Below are 15,054 nucleotides of genomic sequence, written 5' to 3'. Positions count from 1 at the left end.
AACATAGAAAATAGGAGCAGTAGAAGGCCATTCAGCCCTTTGAGCCGACTCCATCATTCATTATGATCATGGCTGATCATCCAATTCAATAGCCTGATCCTACTTGCCCCCCCCATCCCATATCCTTTCATCTCCTTCGCGCAAGTGTTATATCTAGCTTCTTCTTGAAAACAATCAATGTTTTGGCCCCAGACCCGCGACTGCCAAAGCAAGTTTCCTTCGCCAAGCTCAAGGAAACATTCTGAACAAAAGGAGGACAAAGGAAGTACTTCAAAGACACCCTAAATTCTTACCTCAAGAAATGCAACACAGACATCAAATCCTGGGAGACCTTTGTTCTGAAGAGACCTACTTGGAGGAACATCCTGATCGAAGGGACACAATTTTTCAAGGAGACCTGACGGCAAGAGAAGGTCCAGAAAAGGAGTTTGAGAAAGAAATACCAGTGATCTCAGGTCCAAGGACCGACCTTTTGTTCTTAGAAACACCTGCCAAGTGTGCGATCAAAGATGTGCCTCTAAGATCAGGCTCATTAGTCACGCAAGGACCCACAGAACCCATGACCAGTAACACAGAGTTTCTTAGCTGAACAATTATACTTGTTAGCGAGTGATCACTGGAGAAGGGGATGATGATGATTTCTGTAGTGCTGAAATCAAGAAGAGAGAAGTTAATTCACTTTCACAAGTTACTTCTGGAAATGAAACACAAAATTCAGCATTCTTCACAAATATAGATTAATAAATTTAAAACAGAAGAAAACTCCAGTTATCAGTTTGATCCGTATTGTTGCATCTTAGTCTATTAATAAAGATTGCCGTTTTTCAGTATTGTTGAATGCCTTCGCTTCAGGTATGTAGGAATGTTCAAAAATTTCCCATGTTACAATAAGGAAAACATAGAAAGGCAAACTGTTATAGGTAACGTAGAAAGCATCATAAGCAGACAAGAATCAATGCCAATCCAAAAAAGGAGATATTGACTCAGATCAAGATATAAATTGCAACCTGCAGAAGTTCTAACATGTTGACCTCTGTGGGTATTGCTCAGGATGTTTGAACGTCTCCCTGCTCCCCAGGAATTGCCAAGAAAGTTTCTGACACATAGTAAGCTTGACAGACCAATGACCTATTCCTGCTCCTATGTTCCTACAATTTAGAGTCACCGACTCCAGACAGTTCCATGGCACTTACCTGAATAGTTAACCAGGAAACGTTAGACAGAAAAATGTTGGTCTTTTTATGCAGTTCTGTGACAGATACCTCTAAAAAGCACAGTTGCATCCCTGATTTGAGAAACCTAAATTTGGATTAGTAGTCTTCCATTGACTTTAGCAAGGCCTTTGACATGGTCCCTCAAGTCAGGCTACTAGTCACATGAGATCTGCAGTGAGCTGGTAAGATGCATATAGAACTGGTTTGGTCATAGAAGATAGAGAATAGCAACGGAACGGTGTTTTTCTGACCAGATCTGTGATTAGGGGTCATTGCAGGGAGCCCTGTTGTTTGTAATATATATAAATGATTTGAAGAAGAATGTAGATGGCCTGATTAGTAATTTTGCAGAACACTAAGACTGGGGGAACTGCAGATAATGAGAATTGCCAGAGGATACAGTGGATTATAGATAGATTGGAGACTTGGGTGGAGAAATGGCAGATGGAAATTAATCAGGACAAATGCGATGTGATGCATTTTGGAAAGTCTAATGCAGGAGGGAAATATATAGTAAATGGCAGAACCATTAGAAGGTTTCTGATGGTTCTGCCATTAGAAACATCAGAACCATTAGCGGGATCTAGGCGTACATGTCCACAGTTCCCTGAAAGTGGAAACACAAGTGGATATGGCATGTGCGCCTTTATTGGTCAGGGCATAGACTGTAAAATTGAAAAGTCATATTGCAGCTGTACAGAGCTTTCAGTTAGGCTACATTTGGAATATTATGTAGTGTTCTGGTCTCCACACTAGCAGATGGATGTGGAGGCTTTGGAGAAGGTACAGGAAAGGTCTTACCAGGATGTTGCTTGGGTTGGAGGGTATTGGATATGAGGAAAGGTTGAACAAACTTGATTTGTTTTCACTTGAACATCGGAAGCTGAGGATCGACCTGATAGAAGTTTACAGAATTATGAGCAGCATTGATCAAGTGGATAGTCAGAGGGTAAAAATGTCAATTACTAGGGCACATAAATTGAATGTAAAAGGAGGAAAGGAGATGTGAGAGGCAAGGTTTTTTTACACAGCGGGTGGTAAGAGTGGCATAGTGGTTAGCACTGCTAAAGATGCATGGGTTATGTTGGTTGACTTTGCTAACCTGTCCCTTAGTGTTGGGGGAATTAGCAGGGTAAATGTGTGGTTATGGGGATAGGGCTGGGTGGGATTGTTGTCAGTGCAAGCTCAATGGGCTGAATGGCCTTCTTCTTCAAGCTAATACATTAAGGTAGACAAGTCCCCAGGGCCTGATGTAATATACTCCAAAATACTGAGAGCAGCAAGGGAGGAAATTGCTGGGGCCTTGAGAGAAATCTTTGTATCCTCACTGGCTACGGAGTTGCCAGAGGATTGGAGAATAGCCAATGTTATTCCTTTGTTTAAGAAGGGTAGCAAGAATAATCCAGGTACTTACAGGCCAGTGAGACTTACATCGGTTGTAGGGAAATTATTGGAGAGGATTCTTCGAGACAGGATTTATTCCCACTTGGAACTAAGTGGACATATTGATGAGAGGCAACATGGTTTTGTGAAGGGGAGGTTGTGTCTCATGAAATTGATTGAGTTTTTCGAGGAAGCGACGAAGGTGATTGATGAGGGTAGGGCAGTGGATGTTGTCTACATGGACTTCAGTAAGGCCTTTGACAAGGTCCCTCATGGCAGGCTGGTGCAGAAGGTGAAGTCACATGGGATCAGAGATGAGCTGGCAAGGTGAATACAAAACTGGCTCGGTCAAAGAAGGTATCTTGGGTTCATGTCGCACTATCTGTAACCCCCGTGACTTGCCTGGGTTTGCAAAACCTCACTCACTGTGCTGTCTGGAGACAATACACATCTCTTTAACCTGTGATCAGTGCTCCTTCCACACACATTGTCGGCCACTTCAGGTCTTGAACAGCAGGTTAGGTGTAAGGATTCGCATTCTAATCAGTAATCTCTGAACTGTCTGTGCTTTATATGCTCTGTCTGAGGCCAGAACTCTCCATTCACCTGACGAAGAGGGAGTCCCCTCGAAAGCTAGTGAGTTTACTATCAAATAAATCGGTTGGACTAAAACCTGGTGTTGTCAGACTTTTTACCGTGTTTACCCCAATCCAATGCCGGCACATCCACATCGGTCAAAGAAGACAGAGGGTAGCGGTGGAAGGGTGCATTTCTGAATTGTGGGCTGTGACAAGTCGCATTCCTCAAGGATCAGTGCTGGGACCTTTGCTGTTTGTAATGTATACAAATGATTTGCAGAAAAATGTAACTGATTTGATTAGTCAGTTTGCAGACAACACAAAGGTTGGTGGATTTGCAGACAGTGATGAGGGCCATCAGAGGATTCAGCAGGGGAGAGATCAGTTGGAGACTTGGGCAGAGAGATAGCAAATGGAGTTTAATCCAGACAAATGTGAAGGTCCAATGCAAATAGGAAATATACAGTAAATGGCAGAACTGTTAAGTATATTGATAGGCAGAGGGATCTGGGTGTACAGGTACACAGGTCACTGAAAGTGACAATGTAGGTGGAGAAGATAGTCATGAAGGCATATGGTGTGCTTGCCTTTATCAGCTGGCGTGTTGAGTTTAAAAACTGACAAGTCATGTTGCAACTTTATAGAACTTTAGTTAGGCTGCACTTGGAATATAGTGTTCAACTCTAGTGGCCACACTACCAGAATGATGTGGAGGCTTTGGAGAGGGTACAGAAAAGGTTTACTAGAATGTTGCCTGGTATGGGGGGCATTAGTGATGAGGAGAGATTGGAGAAACTCGGTTTGTTCTCACTGGAACAGTGGAGGTTGAGGGGAGACCCGATAGAGTCGACAAGATTATGAGAGGCATGGACAGAGTGGATAGTCAGAAGCTTTTTCCCAGGGTGAAAGAGTCAGTTAATAGGAGGCACTGGCTTAAGGTGCAAGGGGCAAGATTTAAAGGAGATGAACGAGGTGGATTTTTTTACACATGGACTGGTGGGCGCCTGGAATTCGTTGCCAGTGGAGATAGTGGAAGCGGATACAGTAGTGACGTTTAAGGGGCATCTTGAGAAATACATGAATGGGGTGGGAATAAAGGGATATGGTCCCCGGAAGGATAGGGGGTTTTAGTTAAGTCAGGCAGCAAGGTTGGTGCAGGCTTGGAGGACCCAAGGGCCTGTTTCTGTGCTGTAATTTTCTTTGTTCTTTCTTCTGCACTGTACATATGGTATGGTGAGTGTCTGGAATGCGGTGCTAAAACAGATGATAGAAGCAGACACAACGGCAACATTTGAGAGGAATCTTGACAGATACATGAATAGGCAGGGAATAGAGGGACATGGATAAAGACAAAAGGACTTTAGTTTAGAAAGGCAAGTGCTGGTGCAAGTTTGGTAGGCCAAAGGGCCTGGTTCTGTGTTGCATTGTTCTTTGATTCAGCAACCATTGGAAAAACTGTCACAATAAAAATCTGAGGTCACATACCAGTGAACCCAAGAACAGATTCTTCTCTGCTGCCACTAGAATTTTGAATGAATCAACCATATATTGAGTTGATCTTTCTGTTCACCCTGGCAATGACTGTAACACTACATTCTACACCATCTCCTTTCCTTCTCCCCTATGTACTCTATGACAGTATGTTCTGTCTGTGTAACACACAAAAAACAATACTTTTCACTGTGTCCTAATCAAATCAAATCATTACTTACAAATTCCACAAAGTTGCAATTCCTGCTACTGGTCACATGTTACTTTACACCCTGGTTACCTAATCATTTGCATATTCCCTTAAAGTGACATCACAACACAACTCACCCATCTGCCATCCTACCTACCTATGTCCTTTCCACCTACCAATTTATCCACCACCACCATACCCACCTGCCATCTTACCTACCTTATCTATGTTGATGGTGTAATACCTGCCCTTACCTCCTCTGTCCTCATTGTCCAACGCCCTAAAGACTGTTTCCAGGTGAAGCAATGATTCTTTGTATTTCTTTCAATTTATTTTGATTGGCATGGTGGCACACAGTGCCAGGGATCCAGGTTCAATTCCAGCCTCAGGTGACTGTGGAGTTTCTCTCCATGTCTGCATGGGTTTACTCCGGATGCTCCAGTTTCCTCGCACGCTCCAAAGATGTGGGGGTTAGATTGATCGGCCATGTTAAATTGCCCCTTACTGTCGCAAGATGTATAGGTTAGGGGGAATTAGTGGCGTAATTTGGGGCAGCACGTTGGAACAGTGGTTAGCACTGCTGCCTCTCAATACCAGGGACCTGGATTCAAATCCAACCTCAGGTGACTGCCTGTGTGGAGTCTGCACATTCTCCGCATGTCTGCGTGCATCCTTCTGGGTGGTCTGGTTTCCTCCCACAGTCCAAAGATGTGGGGGTGAGGTGGATTGGCCATGCTCAATTGTCCCTTAGTGTCAAGGGGACTAGATAGGGTAAATGCATGGGGTTATGGCGATAGGGCCTGGGTGGGACAGTGGTCAGTGTAGACTCGATGGGCCAAATGGTTCCCATTGGCACTGTAGGGACGCTATGGATTCTTCTGTACTCTCTGCTCACGATGCTGTTTTGTCCACAAATGCAGACAGTGTGATTGCTTTGTGGAGTACCTTCAGACAGTCTGCAAACCTGACTCTCACCTTCCTCTCACTTTCCATTTTAATTCAGCATCCTGCTCTCATGTTCACATTTCTATCCTTGGCCCAATTTCAGTGAAGCCCAACAGAAGCTGCAGGAACTGTGCATCATCATCTAGTTAATCACTTAACAGCCTTCTGGACTCAACAGTGAGTTCACTAACTTCAGGCAATGAACCTTGTCCTCCATTTTGATTTTTCTTACCTATCCCTCTCCCCCACCGCCCCCCCTTCCCCTGTTGTCAGTCTGTATCTTGTTCTCATGGCTTTCCTTTCAGACAGAAGTCAACCTTTTCTGCTAAATCGGGGATATCCTCCATTAGAAGATGATGGTGGTTGTTGGAGGTCAATCATCTCAGCTCCATGACCTCAGTGCAGGAGCCCTTCAGGGTAGTGTCCTAGGTCCAACCATCTTCAGCTGCTTCATCAATGATCTTCCTTTCATTGTAAGGTAAAAAATGGAAATGTTCATTGATGATTGCACCTCAGATACTGAAGCAGTCCATGTCCAAAGGCAGCAAGATCTGGACAACATCCTAGCTGGGATTGACAAGTGATAAGCAACATTCACACTACACAAAGAATCTAACCATCACCCACTGATGTTCAATGGCATTAGCATTGCTAAATCCCTGATTATCAACACTCTGAGAATTACCATTGACCAGAAACTGAACAGGACCAGCCATAAAATACTGTGACCACAAGGGCTGATCAGAGGCTCAGAATCCAGTGGTGAGTAACTCACCTCCTGACTCCCCAAAACCTGTTCACCATCTACAAGGTGCAAGTCAGGAGTGTTATGGAATATTCTTCACTTGGCTGGATTCCAACAACATTCAAGAATATCAATATCATCAAGGACAAAGCAATCTGATTGGTTGCTACTCCTTCCACAAACGTTCAATCTCTTCTTCACCAAAGAACAGTAGCAGCTCTGTATACCATGGCAGATAGACAGATGCACTGCAGCACCTTCCAAACACAGAATCAGCACCGTCTAGAAGGACAAAGGCAGCAGACACATGGGACTATCACCATCATGAATTTCCCTGTAAGTCACTCACTATCCTGACTTGGAACTGTATCACCAATGGTTCGCTGTCTCTGGGTCACTATGCTTGGCACCACTTCCATTGTTTGTGGAGTGGTGCCAATCAAGTGGGTTGCTTGGTCCTGGATGGTGTCAAGCTTCTCGAAAGTTGTTGGAGTTGCAGGCAAGTGAGGTATTCCATCACACTCCTGACTTGTACCTTGTAGATGGCGGACAGGCCTAGATTCTATGCTATGTTCTGGAGTTGGATTTTACATCCTAGTGCAGAGCCCAGGAGGGGGAGGGTTATATCTGGGCACCACCCTGGCAATGCCCCTGGTGCTACCCCCAGCATTGTTCCCTGGCACTAGCCCCTGACATTGCTCGGACTTCTATTGGAGAGGTTTGGGATGAGATAAGTTCCCAGGGGATGGGGAGGAGTGGGTCCCATGTCTATTGGGGGGGGGAAGAATGGGAGTCCTGTGTCCCTGTAGGTGTGAGTTTTCTTTGCACATGGGTGTCGCTGGCTAGTCAGCATATATTGGCCATCCCCAGTTGCCCTTGAGAAGGTGGTACTGAGCTACCTTCTTGAATCACTGCAGTCCATGTGCTATGGGTTGACCCACAATGCCATTATGGAGGAAATTCCAGGATTTTGACCTAGCGAATGCAAAGGAATGGTGACACATTTCGAAGTCATGATGGTGAGTGGCTTGGAGGGGAACTTGTAGATGGTGGTGTTTCCATGTATCTGCTGCCCTTGTCCTTCTAGGTGGAAGATGTCATGGAAGGTGCTGCCTAAGGATCTTTGGTGAATTGCTCAGTGCATCTTGTTGATAGTACACACTGCTGCAAATGAACTTTGGTGCTGAAGGGAGTGGATCATAGAATCATACAACCCTACAGTGCAGAAAGAGGCCCTTCGGCCCATCGAGTCTGCACCGAACACAATCCCACCCAGGCCCTAACCCCACATCCCTACACATTATACCCACTAATCCCTCTAACCTACACATCCCTGGACACTAAGGGGCAATTTCTTGGATGTGATAACAATCAAGAGAGCTGCTGTGTTCTGGATAATGTCAAACCTCTTGAGTGCTGTTGAAGCTGCACCGATCCAGGCACGTTAGGAGTATTCCATCATACTCCTGACTTGTGCCTTGTAGATGGTGGGTAGGCTTTGGAGGGTCAGGAGGTGAGTTACTCGCCGCAGTAGTCCTAGCCTCTGATCTGCTCTTGTAGCCACTGTGTTTATGTGGTGAGTCCAATTGAGATTCTGGCCAATGGTAACTCAAGGATGTTGACACTGGGGGATTCGGTGATGGTAACACCATTGAATGTCAAGGGATGGTGATTAGAGTGTCCCTTATTGGTGATGGGTCATTTCCTGGCATTTGTGTGATGTGAATGTTACTTGTCACTTGTCAGCCTAAGCCTGGACATTGTCCAGATCTTGTTGCATTTGAACATGGACAGCTTCAGTATCTGAGGAGTTGTGAATGGTGCTAAATGTTGCGTGATCATCAGCCACATCCCACTATTGGTGAGGGAGATGGCCCCTGATCCGTGCGGGGATTGGTTTTTCATATTAGGGGGCCCTGATCTGTCAGGGGCAGACTCCCCTAGCACGGCATCATTAGATCTGCCTCCAGGATTTTAATTTGATTCCCCATCAAAAAATATGGCAGGAAAACCCGACGGGCTACATGTCGCTTTTGCTGCCAAACTGACCCAATCCTCAAAACACAGAGATAATTTTTCCCAAGATGATGGACAATAAATGTTTTTCAAAATATATTGATTCTGGGTTTGTACAGCAAGTATATTTTGTCAATCTGATACCTGCATCATTTCATATAAATTAATCCTTGAAGTGGTCTCCAGTTCCTCAGCAATTATAATAGAATTGAATATTGCTGGGTCAATGATACCAAATCCATCTTTGGACATACAGATTGATTTTAACTAGTCAAAAGTAAATCTTTGTCCTAGCTGAGCTTTTTGCTGTCCTAGCTGGTCCTGTCAAGTATGCAATGGTATACCTTCATGGTGAGGACAATTTTCATAACTGGGTTTATTTTTTCTCATCAACATCTGAATTTCTTCCTTTATTTCTGATTTTCTCATCAATATATTTCTTTACTGCCTTCTGGATTAAATAATTTAGCCTGGTTTTCTATGCTTGGAGAGATACTTTCCAACTAAACAAGGCTATTGGAATGGGCATTAGGGCATGCAAGAGTTCAAGGTACATCGGCAGTGCCTGAATGACACAGTCTAAAGCATTCCACATGTTGGTCGTTCAGCCTCAATTCAGTGAAAAAAACACAGTGTGAACATCCAGCTGGTAAAGAATCAATCAAGATTGGATTGCTGCCAATGTCACAGTGACCTGAAGGTAAATGAAGGCTGGGGTGGGAAGCACAGGCAAGGGTGAAAGCAACAGCAACTCATGTCCTTTAAATGTGGAGCATTATAAATGTAAACATCATGGATAATGTTGACAGAAAGTGCATGCAGATGTAATTTTTTTAGAATTTTAGATCGCTAGATAATCCAATCACTGAAAACAATTCCATCTGTCGCTCTTATTTCTTCTTTTATTCCACTATGATTTGTGTTTTGATTTTGATTTGATTTGATTTATTATTGTTACATGTATTAGTATACAATGAAAAGCATTGTTTCTTGCACGCTATACAGACAAGGCATACAACAATGAACAAAGAACAACAAAAATTACAGTACAGAAGCAGGCCATTCAGCTCTCACCTGATGAAAGAACAGCGGCCCGAAAGCTTGTGATCCTAAATAAACCTGTTGGACTTTAACCTGGTGTTGTGAGATTTCATACTTAAGCATTAGCTCTTCTAATTTCCTGTATTTAATCCTTAGTTTTCTACTGTATTGTATTTCAGTTAGTTAGTTGCACGTAGCAAGATAATGACTGAATTACTCAAGCGTTTTCTGTTGCAAAGGGTATAGTATTCTAGTATTCTCTCACTTCTGGTGAGATCCGAAGTATTATTTCAGACTGATGTGAGTGGAGAATATACTTGCTTTTGGGATTCTTTTTACATTATCAGTAACCTCATTTAGATCTAATTCGGACAATGCTATTTTCCTGTGTAGTGATTTCATCTGACATTAAGTTACTCAATGACTTGGTCACAGGTATAAAAGAGAGTGCAGGGGGAAGAATGGGAGAACAACAGGAGAACTGCCACCTCTCAAGTCTCAAGGGGGAGAGAGAAGCTCCCAACTCTGCCAGCTTCAGGCTGGTCTTAAGAGAGCGCATCATCTAACTACTGAAAGCTACCAAATCAGAAAGAACTTACAGATAAAGGAATCAAGGGAAGAACTCCAAAAGTTTCCAAAAGCCACAAAACCTGGTTGGATTTTTGAGAGTGACAGAATTATATTGTTATGTTATTTCTTAGTCAACAAATATTGTATTTATTTGAACAGCATTCCATTAGAATCTTATTTTATTCAGTATGTTACTTGTTTAGTTAAAGTTCCTGTTAGTTAAATAAATAAATTAAGTATTCACTTTAAAGTGAGTGTCATGTACTTCTGTTAATTAACCATTAAACATTATTGAAGAACTGTTCACACCCTCCCACACACTTTTAACAGATTACGAGGCGAGGTATTCCTCTTTGGGGGATTCGGTGTTACTTCTCAAAAGGGGTTCAACCTCTGCATCATAACACTACTGCCAATTGCCAAACCCTTTGTCAAGTGGTACATCAAAGTTCAAAGAATCCTACCATGCAGAAGGAGGCCATTCAGCCCATCAAGTTTGCACTGACCACAATCCCACCAAGGCCCTATCCCTATATTCCTTTGCATTTACCCTAGTTAATCTCCTTGACATTAAGGGGCAATTTAGCATGGCCAATCCACCTTCCCTGCACACCAAAGTGACCTTTGTTTTTGTTGCTGTTAACACAGGGAGTGACACAAATAATTGAATTGCACACCATTTTAAGCTTTTGTCTCAGTAACATAACTCTTGTCTGCTTCATTCTCAACTCACTTTTCTACAACTGCAATTTATACCCTAGACTATTATAGACATGTTCTAAAAAACACAAAAAAACTTTGTTCAGTATTTCAGATGTTACTTTAAATGTCATAGATTATAGTTGTGGAAAACTCCAATTACTGTAAATCTAATAAAAGCTTCTTGTCACCACAAGCTTCAGTTTAGAAAGAGCTAATTCTTTTTGTAACTTGTAATAGAAACCAGATACTCAGATACACAAGGCCCAGACTGGAAGGATATGTACATCGTGCTTGCAGACCCATATTCTTCTATTCTAGCATCATATTAATATATAATGTTAAATCTTAATAGCATCCTCATGGAAATGCGCAGCAATCTATAGCTTATATTGTGAAATATACAGTCAAAATTGATATCTATCATGTTCATTATTCCTGTTATCAAAAAGTGCTCTTTTTGGTCTTTTTCAAAAAGCATCTTATCCTGTTTCTCTAATCAAAACAAATAATTCCATCTTTTAGGCTTTTTAAGAGGCTGGGTAAAGATTTGAATGTTGAGTAAAGTCTTTATATGCTGTCTGGCTCACTACTCCCTGAACTGTTTTGTTTTAATGTGCATGGCATTCAGCCAGACACAGTGCACACAAAAACCATCATCAAGAGTCATGATATTTATATGAAGCTGCTTGGATGTACAAACTAGTGATACAATAATGTCTTTTATTATGTCCACCGATCATGGACAGATGGGCTCCAAACATTTCCTAACATGTAGTAATTTGTGGGTTTTTTTTAATTATAAACAGAAAATATTTACAAAGGAACTAGAAGAGGAAAAAACAGCACAAATATAATGGAGAATATTTTCTCAAATGTTGCTTAATTGTTTACCAAGAAAATATAGCACAGAGAGACACTCAAATACCAAACATTACTTGACAAATTTAGACATATTTATTGAATGTATTTTATTTCAACAACAGAGGATCTAATGGCTTAACAATGCACATAACTTAAAAATAATTATCACCTTGTGATAACGCAGATAGAAGGTTGATTCACATGAAAAAGAACATTTACAATATGTTAATTTTATATTCACATTGTCAATAATACAAAAGCACAATTATTCTTCATTTCACCAAAGGCAGAAATTTGTGCTTTCTCAAGAGGCACTATGAAAGCAAGTTTATTATTTCCAAATAGATAATATATGACAGGTAATGAATAAATAGACATATATGCTTATTGTACTTTTCAAATCTGGCAAGACCATAGGCTAAAATGCCCATAGATTCACTTAAAATCACTGCAGTTCTTGCAGTGTAATAAAACTGAATAGGCAAGACTTAGCGTTGACAATTTCCAGTACGTATTTTGGTTAAAATGTTACAAAAAAAAAACTTCTTGTGTCCTTATTAATTGAACAGTTTGTACAAACTCAGCAGAAATAATTGGTTTTGAGAAGTTTCTCGTCACAATAAACGACACAAAAACAGCAGAAAAGCTAATTATTGATTCTTTTTGCTACAGTGGAGGTTTTTTTATAATCATGTCTGTTAAAGATACAGATATGTGTAAGAGCAGCTTCTTCTAAGTGCTAGTCTATCTCCATTAACATCTGTTCATCCCTGAATAAAGTTCATTTCTGCTTAAGATCAAGTCTTCTGTTGGCAATCCTGAGACAAATTAGCTAGGGTTCCACTCCATGTTAAAATGGCTGATTTTAAGTCTTCCTACTTGAATGTTACTATTTCTATCAATTTCCTTAATAGGTGCTAAGCCACATCTGAAATGCTCCTGACAATATAAGACAATAAATCCGGAGTCCTGTTTTATTTTCCTTTCAAGTTGCTGCTTGGCAAACAGAACACCAATAGCCAGCATTGCAGAGCACGACTGACACTGGCAGCACCTTGTTCATATTGACAGGGGAAAGAAAGGTATTCAAGGAAGATAAATAAGTATGTTTTTCTCTGTGGACAAAGAAATACTCTTTAACTAGATTGCCATCAGAAAACGATGACAATTTAGTAAAAAGACTTGAGCCGGGATTTTCCGGTTGTTCTTGCCGTTGGAATCTTCCAGTCCCACCAATAGCGATGCCCCATTGTGGGTTTTCCGGCAGCAGGGGACGTATATAAACGGGAAACCCCATTGATTGCAGCAGGGTCAGAAGATCGTGTCGCCTGCCGATGGCGGGCTGCCTTCGCCGCTGCAGAATATGGCATGAGGGGTGCACAGAAAATCCCACCCTTGCACATTACACACAGGGCCCTGAAATTATGCTGTGGGTTATTAGCATACACATACTAAGTAAGGTGTTAATCTTCCTCTTTTTACTCTTTTAGTAGAAGTGTTAGCCTTTTTAATAACATTGGTAACAGCTACCATTTAGTCCCTCAAGCCTACTGCTGCATTCATCCAGATTGTGGCTCATCTGCCCTCAACTCCATTTTTCTCACCTTAATTTACTTTGAGCTTTTAGTTTAATACTTGGACTAAAGTAGCAGAAAGTGAGGGATTCCAGATTTAAAGAGTTAATCATCCAAATGCCAGCTTCATCTGCAAATATCCAATAGCATCATTGTCAAGTTAGAGAAAAATTTGTTGGTGTTGGTGACAGTATAGAAGAAACTGTAAATTCTTTACGGCCTACTGATTTTACAACTTCAAAATTGATTCACATAAGGCTGCAAGCCAAGCTTATGGAGAACAGCAACAGACTGCTATGCATCAGCCTGTATACAGGGGAGTAGGCCTCAGGTTTTATTATTGTGCAACCCTGAATATTATTATGTTATTCACACCCCATTTCATTATGACTTTTCCTGCTTAACTAGTGTGGTTAGTTCAGTCTCTGCTGCAGAAATCCAACTTTATGATTCCAGTAAAAGATCATTCACTTACAACACTGCCCGGCATGACTGAAATCCATACCTGCCTCTTTTCTTGGCATAAATCAAAATATTAATACTTAGTACAAAATAAAAGATACAATTGACTGAACGACACAGCAGCAAACACGCAAGTTTGTAAAATTGTGTGCGTTCTCATAGATGTATTTTGTGTTTGCTGATTTTGTTTGTTTTTTGGCAGTGGTGTCTTTTTTGTGAAAAATACAAACCCCAAAATATTTTCATAGCCACCTGGCAGGCAGCCATATTCAGAAAATCAGGATGTATTTAGAAAATAAATAAAAACTTTTAAAAGCAGAAAGTCACCCCCTCCTACCACCCCTCCTCCTCCCTAGCAGAGTAGGGCACCTTATCAAAAAGACAAAACAACTCATCATAAAGTGGTTTGAGGGTGCAACCTAATGAACCTTCATTTTACATTTCAGTGTACAGTCACAGAACTTTATAAAAACACCTTTGTCCCGAGTAGGTTCGAAGAGAATGTCCTTTTCAAACTTGCCCACAATGTTCTTTATTTAATTTTTAGTGCAGGATTGAGTTGTGAAGCAAACTCTGAAGTGAGTTTAATCTTTCCCAGTCTGTAAGACTCAGTCTGTGAATGAAATCCATTCTGGTATTCTATGTCAAGGCAACATTAATCAGACCTGCAAATTCAATACTGCTGTACTTTGTACGTACTTAATGCGTTACATAAAGCTGTACATAGAATTGACAATATTCTTTTATGTAGTATTAGCTGGTGTGCTTCACATCATTTCTGGTCTATCTCTGGAGGTTTGGCTTTGGTTTTGCTGAGGTTTTCCTCTCCACCCTCCATGGTATATATCTCAGAGCCCTCCTCACTGTCATTCTCCTCGGGCTCTGTAAGCAGCTCTTCATCCTTATATTCAGCAACATCAACTGTGGTTCCCAAGTGTTCTTTTAATTTGCCATGATGCTTAACATGATAACGCTGGTTCTGAAAAAATTTAATAATTGTATGCTTGGGCAAATCCAGCTGGGCAGAAAGGGTCTGAATGGCCTCTTGGTCAGGATAGAGACCCACGTCATGGATAAAGCTCTGAAGAATGCCCAGCGCCTCCACAGAGATCTTAGTACGTGATCTGGGCTTTTTGGCACAGTTATCATCAGCAGCTTGTTGCTGAGTGGCTTTGTCCTCTCTTGGGGGTGAACTGTCTTTCGCAGGCTGGGATTGTTGTCTGTGCATAGCCTAAATTATTGAAGAAACACAAAATTACTCTCTGACCCAATTCATGTTGAT

General features: G+C 41.6%; 1 protein-coding gene across 2 annotated transcripts in view; it reads right to left on the bottom strand.

Moving 5' to 3' along the window:
• Positions 1-11,841: 11,841 nt before the first annotated feature.
• The window catches only part of satb2 (SATB homeobox 2), a 243,207-nt gene continuing 239,994 nt past the window's right edge, over positions 11,842-15,054 (bottom strand). For both annotated transcript variants that reach the window (XM_080198766.1, XM_080198767.1), the window contains exon 13: positions 11,842-15,003. In XM_080198766.1, the coding sequence (XP_080054892.1) occupies positions 14,545-15,003 (459 nt within the window). In that variant the 3' untranslated portion in view covers positions 11,842-14,544. The remainder of the gene's footprint in view (positions 15,004-15,054) is intronic.

The sequence above is a fragment of the Carcharhinus amblyrhynchos genome, chromosome 11 (assembly GCF_965287045.1).
Source record: "Carcharhinus amblyrhynchos chromosome 11, sCarAmb.v2.hapA, whole genome shotgun sequence".
NCBI classification, from domain to species: Eukaryota; Metazoa; Chordata; class Chondrichthyes; order Carcharhiniformes; family Carcharhinidae; genus Carcharhinus; species Carcharhinus amblyrhynchos.
The sequence above is the reverse complement of the archived record's forward strand: the minus strand, read 5'-3'. Positions and strand labels throughout refer to the sequence as shown.